The following is a 14,163-nucleotide window of genomic DNA, read 5'->3' as shown; positions in this document are numbered from 1 at the left end:
GGCAATGGAGGAAAAAAAATACCATAAAATGAGGCTTATTCTGTGTATAGGTGTACCTACACAGTACAGACAGAATCACTCTCTAAAAAAGACATTCTAGGAACGTAGAAGTTCTACACGTACCTGAAAAAGTTTTCAAAAGTTACAGGATGCCAAATTGAACAGAAAACCAAAGCACATTTGAAGAGTGATACCTCAAAAGTACCTTTAGAAATCTTGCTGTTTTCAAAACAAACTGTATACTCAATTTAAACAGAAGTAAGAAATATCAAATAAAACAATAAGGCAGGTTTGAAAAAAAAGTAAAGGTAGAGTTTGGTAGATATTTTGATGGCATGTGCATGAAATTCACATGTGGAAGCTCTTCTTCCTTTGTTAGCTTCACTGGTTCCGACACTCACAAATTCCAGTGCGTTGTTTCACCATTAGTCATCTTAAATCTAAGTTCAGGGAAAAAAAGAATGAATGTCTTTTCTTTTCACCATTAATTCTCTTTCATTATCTGCAATTGATTTAAAAGGAGTGTTTTCAACTGTTTACAGACAATAAATCATTCCTCATTTAGGCAATAAATCATTTCTCATTTTGTGTGTTTAAACCTGCTCAAATTCCTTGTTCTCAGGAAATAAACATTATGGCCATGTTCCTGGAATAATATCAACTGTTAATATATGTAGGTTTTAAACGTATCAAGCAACATTCTTTCTGCCCGAGTACAGTCCCAATAACAGCTACTTTCAATGTGAAAGCAAATACATTTTTATGGTTATCGCTATTGTATTTTATAGAGCTGAGCACTGCAACAGCAGACGAACCTCCTGGCCCAGATTCGCGTTAGCACGCACAGCAACTGAATGAGTTACCCAATAAACATTCCATAAGAACTTGATTTGCCTGCCTCTCAGCTAAAATACTACCGATGTTGGGAACTAGTATTTTGACAGTTTGTTAACAGCTTTAATTCCTCCGCTATGGCAGTTCTTGCGTTAAGCAAAGAGACAGAAGCAGACGCTCTCTCTTTCACCGAGTACCTCCTGACTGGCAGTAACGTTTCAGGCTCGGGTGCCTGTGGAAATGACAAAGAGAGACAGGGCGCGACACAGAGTCCACTACCTGAAAGCGAGCACTCAACCCAACTCTTCGCATTCTTTAAACGATTTGCAACCACAGACATCATACTCTATAAACCCATCAAGCTACTTATCTTAGAGGCCTAGAAAGAACTGCTGTTATCAATATTTAAAATATTTAAGTGTTTTTATATAATCTCGGAGGCGAGACCCACAGAAGAAAAAAGTTTTACGTTTACTGATCAAACTAATAAACAAAACTACTCCTCTCAAAAATTCCAGAAAATATATAAATTAATCAATACGACGCATTTGTTTGCAATGAAGCAAAACTAAAATGGATGATCCAGCGTATCATGTGGTTTTCTCACACGTGTATCCCTGTGTTTATACATCAATCAGTCCTGAGATGTAGGTAAGAGGAAAAGGAACCAGCACACAAACAAGCCTCAGTGCGAATTTACAAGCTCTCATTTTTTAAGGACAGAATTTTCTGTGACAGTTGTCAAATCAGGTTGAACCTGATTTGAAAGGTGCTCTGTTGACTTTTAAAGAAATGCTGTCCAAGTCTGCAAATCAAATCTGCAAATCCAATTTCCATTTCTTTTTAATGTGTCAGCAAGCAAAATTCAAAATTTTTCTTCCTCCATTATTTCTTTAGATTTACACTTGTTTTTCCCTCTAAGGTTTTCATACTACCTTCAGATAAAACAAACAAACAAACAAACAAATAAAAAACAACAAAACCCAACAAACTCATGGCACTATCTCTGCTCTTCGGGGGGGGTTGGGGGGGGGGGGGGGAAATCAGCAAATTTAGAGATGTGAGAAAAAAATGTTACATTTTGATCAGGTAAGTTCAACTACAGTGCTACATCCTGAAAACAAATATTTGCATTATAGAAATATACACCAAGAAGAGTAAACCAGAAAGCAAAATAAGAACATTAAATGGGTCGAAAGCATACTTTAGAAACGCTGCTCTTTGACTTTACAGAAGAGCTCCGAAATTTTCATTCCATATGCTTTATGTGACTGTCCCTTTCAAACAAAGGCCAAAACCAACTAGCTCTGGGTTAAGTTCTAGCTTCCTGCCACCCACTTTTAAGAGAGCTGTTCCTGTTCCTCCACTGGAAAAATGCGTATTATCCAGACAAAGCATAGGTATTCTTTGTCACACTAAACATACATGACCTGAGTAACATTAACATGCACAATTTAGGCACCCCTGTCATGACAAATGACGTACACCCATCATATCTACCAGGGCTCTCCAGCATTTTGGCAACTTAAAATGTTTGTTCAAATTACATGCACTGAAACTGAAAGCACATTTTCTTCTCAACAGTTCAGTTCTAACCCTCTGTGCATAGTCATATCTGTTGCTTTAATATACTTTTGAAATAATTCAGAACGACAGAAGAAAAATTAAACTCTAATTTTGGATGCCTTATATTCTCTCTGCACTGCCAGTTTACGGAGTTCTAATAAGGTACCTGCGTGTAAGCCTACAGTATGCCATATCACAGAGTTTATAATTGGGCTCAGAGAACTTGATGCACGTGGAAGAAAAACAACCAAGCCCAGTTCTCAAATCTCTGCAGATGCAGCAGTTGGGAGAAAAAGTCTCTACACATATATCAAGTTAATTTGTCTGAGAAGTCACTGGCAAACTGTGATTCACATAGCTGTACTTGTCAGACTGAGTAACAGAAAAGCACTTCAGAAAGTGGCAAGACAAACAGTAGGGCCAATTTGCCTGACCTTAGATAAGAAAAATAAGAAAGTAAACCTGAAAAAATATAGAAAAGTAATTTTGGGACTCTATGCCAACACGGAGCACTAAATTCCAAAAGAAGGTCTCAGGAAGGAAATGGACATCAGTTACTACAAGCAGTGAAAGGAAAGGCATTGAAATATATTGGGAATGTGCTCTAATAAGGTAATGCAGGAAATACCTTCCTGAGGTCTACAAATTTGCTCTTTGATGAAGACAAAAAATCCCCCATAAATTTCAGGGAAATAACTAAACAAATGAGAATGGTAGTTGCCTCATTTTATTTTGCATCTGTGCTTCAATTAAAATATCAGGAGGAAAAGATAACTTTTACTCTATGAAATTAAGGATTCTGAAGGACATGCCTTTCGTCTACATAGAGATAAATTATCTGAGAAAACATGAAGCAATAGTTCTCAGTATTACATATGCTCAATACGATGTCAGTCTTACAAAGTCAATGTAATATTTGTGCCAAAGAATATACTGGTTTACCTATACTCCTGTCAAATGTCAAAATGGAAAAAAGATAAGCATTAAGCTGTTTCATAGGAATTACTTTTGAAATGCCACCAACTCAAGTACTATAAGTTGTTTTTAAACTAATTCCTTGGAATTGTATCTGAAATACCACAAATCCATTTATCATAAATTACAAGTGGCAGTTCATGCAACTTGTTATCACCCAAAGAGTTCACAGCGGCACTTGACAGAACTATGCAAACGCATGGGAAAGGAAACCCATATAACACCATAAACTGTGAAAAAGTCTCCTGGGTAAGGCATTGTAAAGAAGATTATATTAGAAAATAATCACATTTATAGACAGGATTAAGGTAGAGATCTCTAGTTACACAGGCAGCACAACCAGATATGGCCAGCTGTTAGACAAAAAATGTCAATGAAGATATACACCATGGAAAAAGGTGAAAAGCAGCAATATGCGCCTTGAACAAAAACACATTGATAAAAGAATGAGGTATAGAAGGCAACAAATCTCTCCAGATGAAAAGGACTGTAAAAGTAGCACTTATACTGAAAAATGTAGAATTGAAGGAACCGCTTAGGTCATAAAGCCAAATTACCAAAAATAACCACATAACATAAACTCTTTTCATATATAGCTTTTATTTTCCAGGTGCGGGTAGAAGAAAGGGCAGGAGGAGTTGAGGGGGGTGGCACTTCAACGCTCAGTGCAGTTCATATCGGCTCTTATATCCAAGGCAAGCGTTTCTAGTCGTCTTCACCCCTGCAGCTTCTTTTATATATATATGTACACATTGTTCACCTATAAACCTTTTCTTACCTAAATCACCAGTAGATGAAGGTGATTCAAATGTACTAATCACACTATAAAAGGCTGCACGGTGCAAATGCATTTAATATTGTTTCATATGGAAGAGGCTAAAAAAATGAGACAAAGAATGACAAAGATGATAACCTTCGGTACACTCATGTAAAATTCACCTAGTTTCCAACTTTTTGGAAAAAGACAGTATTTTTAGAGTGCCCAGAGTGTGAAAATAGTGGCAACCAAACTGGAGAATTTACAGTAAAACAAAACACATGGCAAAAAACGTTGAGGATACAAGCTGTTTGTCTCCAGAAGACCCCAGTAATTTTTGCCAACTACATCCCTCAATTTGTACAAATCCTTTGCTGCAGTAGTTCAGTAGCTTGACCTACAGTCTTAATGAATCTGTATCACACGCCTGTTTTCTATGTTTTTTCTTCCCTACAGAAATACCAAACCAGTTACTTGGCATTAAACATTTAAATATTAAGCGTGGGCCTTAAAAATAAAATAAGCAACATTCTAAAGATGCTGTAATGAAGGACTGGATTAGTATGATAACTTATATGTTAAAATCTTAGCGAGTTGTCTAATCTGCTTTTTAGTCAACCAAGACAAGCAGTTCTGCAGCACAATTTACCTCAGACTGCATCATGTATCTAAAACAGGTCACATGAACTGCGCAGTAAAAATGTCTATGTTTCCACTGACTTTAAAAGGAAATTATGGTAAATATAGATGACTGTACTGCAGAAATTTAAAGTAAGGAAAGACCAGTCCTATCCAGACGTAATTGAAACTCTTCGTCAGCCAACGGGATCTGAGTTCCAGATCACGTGTTTTGTTTTTTGGTTGTTTTTTTTTTTTTTTTGGTTTTTTTTTTTCTTCTTCTAGCGGGAACTGATAAATTAAAAGGAAAACGTCTATGAAAATTTTTTAAAACGATAACTTAGAAGAATCATTATTGCAGGCATTAGCATATACAAAGATATGTTAGGTCAAGTGCCTTACAGAAGATAATTTCAGGGAAATTACCACCTTTTAGTAATGTTCAGCGAGAACAATATTTAAAACCTCTTCATTTTATTTTAAATATTGATGTGTTTTTACTTGAGCACAAATATACACAAACTTATATACTCATCTTAAAATGAATGTTCAATAAAGCACTACTAACAGCGTATACGGAAAAAGCTCTGAAACACCTTTCTGATATTTTTCAATGAAATTATTTTTAAGATTAACTCAGATTGTTGTATTAGTTCAATTCAGAAAATAATTTTATATTTTTATGATTCAAGCCTATATACAGAACTACTTTGGAATTAGTTCACTATACAAAAAATAATAGAAAAAGTCACATTTCTTTTAGGTTGCACAGAAGAAAAGTGTCTATCCAAGGTATAACTAAATATATAGTCCATTTTGGTTCAAAACAATGAGCAACTGGTGAACCCTTTCAGTAACACCAGCAAATGCTATCAGTAATAGGTAACCTCTCACAATATCTGTTACACTCGTATTTAGTTTAATTTTAAGCAAGAGACCAAAAGTCATAGAACGGTTTTGATTGGAAGGGACCTTTAAAGACCATCTAGTCCAACCCTCCTGCCATGGGCAGGGACATCTTCCACTAGATCAGGTTGCTCAAGACCCCATCCAACCTGGCCTTGAAAACTTCCAATGATGGGGCACCCACAACTTCTCTGGGCAACCAGTGACAGTGTCTCACCACTCTTATCATAAAAAACATCTTCCTTATGTCCAATCTGACCCTACACTCTTTCAGTTTAAAACTATTGGCCCTTGTCCTGTCACTTGGCCTTGGTAAAACATTTCTTTCCATTTTTCTTGTAAGCCCCTTTCACGCATTGAAAGGCTGCAATAAGGTCTTCCTGGAGCCTTCTCTTCTCCAGGCTGAGCAACCCCAACTCTCTCAGCCTTTCTTCATAAAAGAGGTGTTCCAGAGCCCTGATCAGTTTTGGGGGCCTCCTTTGGACCTGCCAGAAGAAGGGCAAGAAGTCACTGTTCCCACAGCATTTCAACGCTTCTGCTTGCAATTGAATCATTTAATGAAAAGTGCAAGAGCCTAGCTTAAACCCACTTCTGTCATCTGGCTAAGCTGTTCTGCCAAACTTTGCACTGAAGTAGTTCAATGAAAAAATTAAATATTCTGCTAAAAGGCATACTGACATCTGAGCGTATTGAAAGTGACACAGGTGTTTGGGGTTAACAGCATCTTACTGTCAATGGATCATCTCTTAGAACACATTTGTCAACATCAGAGTTCTAAGATAATTGGGGGGGAAAGAGTTCTCAGAGCAAAAGTAAAAGCCACCATAAATTAAACTATGATTAAGAATAACACAAGAAGAATTCCCTTTTAAATTTCTCGTTTCTGTAAGAGGTAAGGACCTTTCTCTCAGATGATGAAGCTTTGTCTGCTAACAGAACCAGCAGGTTCCACCACTGCGCTTGAATACAGTCGGTCACTACAATTCTTCTCTACAACGGATGAAAAATCAGGAATCAGTCCAACCAACACAACTTGCAATTTGAAACATTACCAATCTCCCAGGCATTCTGCTCTGGGCTTTTATTCAGTTTCTGGTGCACAAAATACAAACAGAGCACAGCTGTTAACAGTGTTTTGGAATTAACCTTTACACAAAACAAAACCAGAGACAGTCCCAGTTCTGGACCTTCAAAACACCAAACCAAACAATGGGGTCATAGCTCAAATTGCTACTTTCAGGCACAGGTAAAGAGAGAAGGAAGCTTTATTTTGCCAGGTATGTGATCCTAAAAATATCTTAAGACCCTGCCCTGTTAAAACACTCTCCTGTTGGAAGACCAGGAGATGCCAGTGGTGGAGGGCTCTTAAAGACAAGGGTCAGCTGAAAGCATGTCTTAACTTGGGCTGCAAGAGAACGAGGTGGAGAACATCAAAACTAAAAATAAGTCATAGCAACCTATAGCCTTGAAGGGAATTGTAACCACAGAAAAAATAGTAGCTAGAGGTCTCTCTAGATATAGTTCATGTTTTCTCCAACAGCAGCATATCGTTTGGCAAAATAAATAACATTTTGTTCTAGAGAAGTAACTTCCTTATTGCTGTACTGGGCCACAGGCACTTCAAAGCACTAGGAGACGCAAAACCAGGGATGGTATGGAGTACTTAGCTGTTGCACAGAGACTCCTTTGAAAATTAGTCAGTTATGCTCCTCACCCGAGGTTTAGACAAGATACTCTCCTGTTATCTGAAAGCAATCAAGTGTTTGCAGAAAGGTGTCAAAAGAAACAGTCCATCCAGAGATCGAAATAAGACACAGGACACAAAGTCTTCAGGAGATCAATAGATCATCACATGAATGCAAAACCCTCTACCATTATACTTGTGATTCCTGTACTATAGCCAAAGTCCATTTATTGAAAAACATGCACAAAATCTTTGGAATAAACCTCTACACCAGAAATATTGGAAAACATACTCTAAATACGGTTCATATATTTTCAAATAGTCACCACATAACATTTTCCTATTTGCAGGGCTAACACAAAAGCATATCCATGAAGAGATGACTTCCCGAAACATCTACAATAGCAATTTTGCCAGCCATCTGTGCAAAAAGCAGTGTAATTTCCCTTTAAACAGAGAAGAAAAAAAAAAAAACAAACAAACCACAAAACAACACAAAAAAACAAACACTAAACAAACCCCCAGCAGAACAACACACCTGGTCAAATATGAAAACATTCTGGTTTGAATTTAGCAACAAAGAATATGCAGACCAGGAAGACTGTGGTTAATTAGTACTATCTAGATTTGCCTGTGTATTTGACACTTTTGTACGTAGTTCAGCATCCGAGTGCATTTTTGAGTTATTGACAACATTCAAGGCATACCTCTAATAAAAATTATTTGGCAGGCCAGATGCTAGAATAGCTGGCAATGTGGTTGTTTTTTTCCACGTAATAGCCTTATGGTTAAAGCACTCGCTAAGAAAGCACTAAATTACATCTAAAAACTGAGAGATTTCATACCCCCAGCTTCTAGCAGAGAAGAATGAGTGGGACAATTCCCACTCACAAGGCTAATTCCAGGGAAGGATTTACTACTGCTTCTTCAGTGGAGTCAGTAAGCAAAGAGTGAAAGATTAATGGCACCCCAGTAAAAGAAGATACAATCTAGCTCATGTTTATACCCTTAGCTGGAGCAGTGGGGCTCTACTCCACACTCCCAATGCTATTTTCATAGTCTATGGTAAGAACAACACAGTACATTGCATAAAGAGAGAAAAAAAGGCAAGTCAAAGGTCTCAGTCTCTCTCCTAGCAACACTGCCGAAAGACATAGAATACTCCGCTGCCACGTATTTAATCGTAAATATCCATTTCTTTCCAGTTCTCCCTCCATACCTATTTCCCATTATATCCACCTACATCAGTGGTTACACTTGCAATGGAAGTAAGAGTTACCAGAATTCAAATACATTTGAGAAATTGTAAATGGTGCGTACTTAGCCTTAAAGTGTTAAATTCAACACTAAAAAGCTGTAAGAAGACATTTTTTATGTTAATGCCAATGACTTCTATGTAATACCTGATCTGGACAGACTACAACATAACTGGTGAGACAATCTCAATGTCAGTTTGGTACTCACATTGACAGGCAGTATTTTGTAGAGGCCATTAAGTTCAAAGTACTGGTTTTAATTCAAAAAAATGAACCTTCTTAACAGGGCCCTGCTGGGATGTTATATAAAGAGACAAAAATGTAGTATCTAGCTTTTCTTATTTAATGTCATAAAAGCATTATTTTTGTTTTCTATACACAAACTAGACTGAAAAAAAGTTTGAGGAATGACAGTTGCTCTATGTGTCACATTCATTCTGTCTGCAGATTTTGGGAAAAATAGAAGCCCAGTAATTCCTGCAGAAAACATAATAAAATTACAAATCAGTTTGGACAGATAAAAAAATCTGTCTTTTTCATTTGTAAAAAGCAGAGAATGTGATGATATAGGATGAGTAACAGGAGCTGTAGGCCTTTACTCAGAGGTGACTTGTTTGCATCCAACATAAATCAGCAGTGACCACTTATCATCTAACAGCTGTCGAGTAGCCAATGCATGATGATATGGCAGCTCCTACTAGAGAGGTGTCCAGGTGACAGTCACAGCTAATTGCCATCCCTGCTGGCAATCTCAAACAGTTAAGGAAACAATAAGACCTAGAGACCATAGAAGTCTGTGTCTTCTAGACAGAAAATAATTCCAAAACAGGATGATGAAAAGGTGTTTCCCAAATGAGCAAAGTCCCCCCAATATGTACCAACAGGATCTCAATTTAAGGTGAGGTCAATATAATATTTTTCATGGGAATTATCTGCATTCTGTATGGTACCAAGCAAAATCTTTGAGATGCTTTTGTTATTTATGCTAAGGGCTTGATTTTTCTCCTGAACAAATCCCACGGGTTTAAATGGTAGGCTGCAGAATCAGTAATTTACTAGAACCCACCAGTATTTCATCATTACAATGTTCTTATATTGTATTCTACAAGCAAAAGAAATAATGAATTAGGAGAACGTTTCCTCTTTCCATTTCCTATTACAGTGAAAGAACACGCACTTACAATGCAGAACTGTAGAGTTATGGGAAATATTTTGCATTTTGGACTTTTGAATTCTTTTTTCCTAGTACTATCACCATTTAGTCAGCATAAATTCTGGGCTTCATATTGCTCTCTTTCATACACAATACTTAAGAAGGTGAACTTTCCAAGTACCATTCAGTTCTGGTAGTTCCTTTCAAAAAGCCCATTTGCTTGCCCTTGTAAGTATTCCCTTAACAGAACAGCAAAACCCATAACACCACAGTGGTCTAATGTTCTATTTCTTATGCTTACAAAACTGTATAAAATAAGGAAAGCCAAAAGCTCCTAACAGCCACGACGTTGCTAAAGCTGAATCACATGTTGTTGAAAAAGTCACCATTTGCATATAAAAAGCACCTCAGTATTTACAGCAAAGCCAACTGAATAAATACACTAAGAAATAATTCTGTATGAAAATCGTGTTATTTTTAGATTTCTGACGTAGCATTCAACTTTGGTACCACAGTAAATTTCTTTAATTTTGACCAAACTTTTTAACATGGAAAAATGTAAATCCCAGTTACAGAAGGAGAAAAAAAAACAACCCAATGATGTACCTTAACAACATAAAAACAGTAACTTAAAGAATTCACTGTAGGTACTTCTCTCTGGTCTACCACTGTTCCTTAAACAAGTATGCTGAATGCAGGTATGGGATCCAAAACCGTCACAACTCCTCTAATTCTGAACTGCCATTCAAGGTGGTCACCCTCTACCAGGAGAGCCTTCTGAGACTGGTTTTACATTTACTGATGGTTCTGTTAAGTAAAGTAACTCCTTGGTGGTCACACCAATGACCATAAACAGCCTATTTCTACTACTTAATTTATGCCTTCTCCTGTTGAGAACCTACCAAATCAGACCATTTTTCTTCGGTTGGAGAATATTACATTATATTTATCACTATAGCAACTAAACTAATTGATTTGATGCAGGTTTCTCTTCCACCATAGGATGGAGCCACTATCCCTAAGTATAATCTAAACATTTAAGAAAGAAAAAATTATCAGTTTTTCATTTTACCATGTCAAAGAGAACATAATTGGGCTTCAGAAATTAAAGTATAAATGAAAGTCTAACGGAATGCAGATATACATCCTGAACACGCTTTATAAATACGCTTATCTGTCAAGTGAAACTCAGAGTATGTTGTTTACTGGTTGCACAGGGATGACTACTGTACAACAAATACATTCCCAAAACCAAAGATTCACAAAGCAATTAGGGGAAGGGGAAGCGACATTCATATAACTGATTCAGGAATAAACTTTGTCAGACCAATACACTAAAAATGAAAATAAGCAAGGTAGATCAAAAGTTTTATTTATAGTCCTACCTAAAAAAATGGAAAAATGTAAAAGTCCTGATTTTTTTTTGGTTTGTTTGAGTTGCAGGGTTTGATGTAAATGTAGCAAAATGATACAGTGAGAGATAATCAGATACAAGGCTTCTGTAATTACTTTAATAATGGATTCACCTGTATTGGTTTTTTTTTGTTTGTTTGTTTGTTTTTGGGTTTTTTTGTGTTTTTGTTTTTTTTTTTTTTTTTTTTTTTTTTTTTTTTTTTTTTTTTAGAAGCTTGCTTGATATCAGAAGTTTAAGTTGGTATACTTCCATATACCTGAATATAAGGTGTGTGGAAAAATACAGAACACCTTACATTGCCAAGTTCTTTTCTTTTACTTCCTAAGAAATATGGCAAGGCTGTTACTCTTAAAACATAACTGACACCCACCCCTCACCCCAGTTATGCTTTCCCTCAAAAAATAAGGCATCAGATGAAAAAAAGACTGAATAACCCCCTAGATGATTTTTAAAAGAATTCAAAAAATGTTCAGTACTACTTTACCTAGAAATAGCTGCACTTTTTTTTTTTGCCTTGATTTTTAAACATCTTCACTCTTTCCACAGAGCAAGAACATTTTTTGCAATTTTTCAAATACTACTGCTAGAGAAAGTGTTCATGGCGCTTCATTAACATTTGGAATTGCAGTTATCAAATCAGTGAAAGATTACATAAATGGTGGAGTGTTTTGACACTGCATATTTTAAGCTGCATGGTGCTTTTCAGCAGTATATGGAATGCAGAGTGTACTACATCTTTGAGGAACACCGTCTACACTGGCTGAGAGAACTAATTAAAAACTGGTGATTTAAGCACACCAGAAGCTGCTTTCACACGATCAGCCAACATTTGCATTGTTCAGTATCAGGAAACAAACGCAAAAAATAAATAATGAACGATATATAACAATTCAAATGGACAACTTAATTCCTTAGAACAGACCATTGTCAAATCTCTCACTGCTAAATAAATGTGTCAGAGTTTACAGTTAACTCTTTCTGAGGCTATGCTGATAGAAGGTATCTGCACAGAAGAACTCTTACCTTCTCATAAAAAGCCTGGGACCCTCCAGGCATTTCTAGCACAAACTTGATAAAATATTACCTATTACTAATACACTTGAACTATTCATCCTGTAATATGCATTTACGGAGTCACATATCTCCCAGTATGCACATACATTCTTTTAAATCCAAGTTTTTTGTTTAGTATACCCTCTATATTAGCACGTTGAATATGGCATTATGTACAAAATGAAATGATTTAAAAATATGGCCTGTTTGATATGATTTTTCATGAGAATTGTAATGCAAAATGTGGTAAATTGCAAAAAATAATTACAAAATATGTTATTCTTTTTGGAATAAGCCTTTTTCACTGTTGTCAGTATGGGGAGTCCCTGTAACATGCAAAAAAGTGAATTAAAGGTTCTCTTAGCCAATTACAATCTTGTTTCAGAAAAAAAAAAAAAAAAAAGAACCACACAGAGAAAAATGGAGAATATAATACGGTTGGAGAGAATGGAGTAGAGGGTTAAGAAATGCAGCAGGCATGCTCCTGAAAATGAGAATCCATTTCCTATTCATCATAACCTACAGCTATTACAGCTCAAGAAGCCAAGCCTAGTGCAAAGTCTTTTATGCTACAGCTAATGAAAGGAATACACACTATGGGTAAATTACAGACCACATTCAGCTCAGGTTGGAAAAACACACTGCAGATTCATTTTGGAAAAGTTGTGCAGGTCCCTTCTGACAAATTACGTATTTTTTTATTATTGCATAGAAACTGCTTTTTCTACTCTCTCTGAAAGATTCCCACTCTGGAACTACGGGCTAACTTGCATTCCCAGAAGTATGGGCATTAACTCATATTATGTAACTGCTTGAAAATGACTCCTACCGAGAGTGACAAAAAACTAACAAGAAAAAATAAAAACCTTTAAAAGTCCTAACAGTCCAAGCACTTGATTCTTACAGATACCTTGTCTGCAACTCAGTGTGATTAGTGGACAATCTATCAAACCCGAAAAAGAATATACCAAACTCTACGGGTAACCTGTGATGCAGCTCTAAAACTGAGCTCATGGGTTTATCAAACTGCTGAGGGTGTGCTAAGGAAGTGCCGGGGTGTTCCAATGCAATTTCACAGTCAGAGGATCACATATGATCCCGGTGATGTTAAGACATCTGTCACTTAACTAAGTATGTGCTTCCTAAAGGAATGAACATAAGCAAGACAGCTGCTGTTCAGGGAAGGCGGATGGGGGTAGGAGAGTGGAGGGAGCAGACTGGGAGAGAGCTGGTAACATCCTACAATAAACAGTGAACCGTGGATCACTGTTACTACCACTAAAAAGTTTGCTCCCAAGATCCACAAGATGTTTCCTGTTTGGACTGGAAATGCCACATCTCCGACCTAAGGACACCTGCTCCCACGAAGCAGCAGTATCAGAGTGTCGCTCTCCCAACTTTACCGTGGGGGAGTGGGGAGAAGCGTGGAGGTGCCAAGTCCAAGGCACAGCACCTAACCCCTGCCAGCTTCAGCGCTCGGCCTGTGCCAGCGGCATCACCTCAGGCAGGAAGGGTGTGGATTTACGTCCAGCAAAAGCACCAGGACAAACATGTACTTACTGCAGTAAGCGATTAGGAGACTAGCCAGGATCATGATAGCCCAGAAAGTTGAGGACATGCTTGGCAAGGCGTTGGCATCTTTCCTACTGCTTCTCCTGGGAGATGGAGCCATTGAAGCCACTTCCCCGGTGGGGGAGGGTGTGGGGGGGGGAAAGTCAGACAGTTTCACCAGCCGGCTCTCCCCTCGACTGATGGCCTTTCTCCACGTGTAATCCCCAAGGAAGGCATCTTCCAACCACCCCGAGGATCGTCAGCAGCAACACGGTCCTGTTGCAGGAATCATCTTCCAGCCGGAAAGCCAAGGCGACTCTAAAGCGTGCAGGACTTCGGCGCCGTGGCCGCAGCCAGCTTTCCTCCCGTCCCTGCGGTGAGATTCACCAGCCCGGT

The 14,163-nt window shown here is 37.6% G+C and overlaps 1 protein-coding gene across 1 annotated transcript in view; it reads right to left on the bottom strand.

The window, feature by feature from the left end:
* The window catches only part of TAFA5 (TAFA chemokine like family member 5), a gene marked incomplete at its 3' end in the record, with an annotated part of 414,395 nt that extends 400,463 nt beyond the window's left edge, over positions 1 to 13,932 (bottom strand). Inside the window, exon 1 of the mRNA XM_082487711.1 lies at positions 13,777 to 13,932. Coding sequence (XP_082343837.1) covers positions 13,777 to 13,888 — 112 coding nt within the window. The 5' untranslated portion in view covers positions 13,889 to 13,932. The remainder of the gene's footprint in view (positions 1 to 13,776) is intronic.
* Positions 13,933 to 14,163: the final 231 nt, after the last annotated feature.

Source organism: Vanellus vanellus, assembly GCF_965231255.1.
Source record: "Vanellus vanellus genome assembly, chromosome: 1".
NCBI classification, from domain to species: Eukaryota; Metazoa; Chordata; class Aves; order Charadriiformes; family Charadriidae; genus Vanellus; species Vanellus vanellus.
Note: the sequence above shows the minus strand (reverse complement) of the source record. Positions and strands in the feature narration are given on the sequence as shown.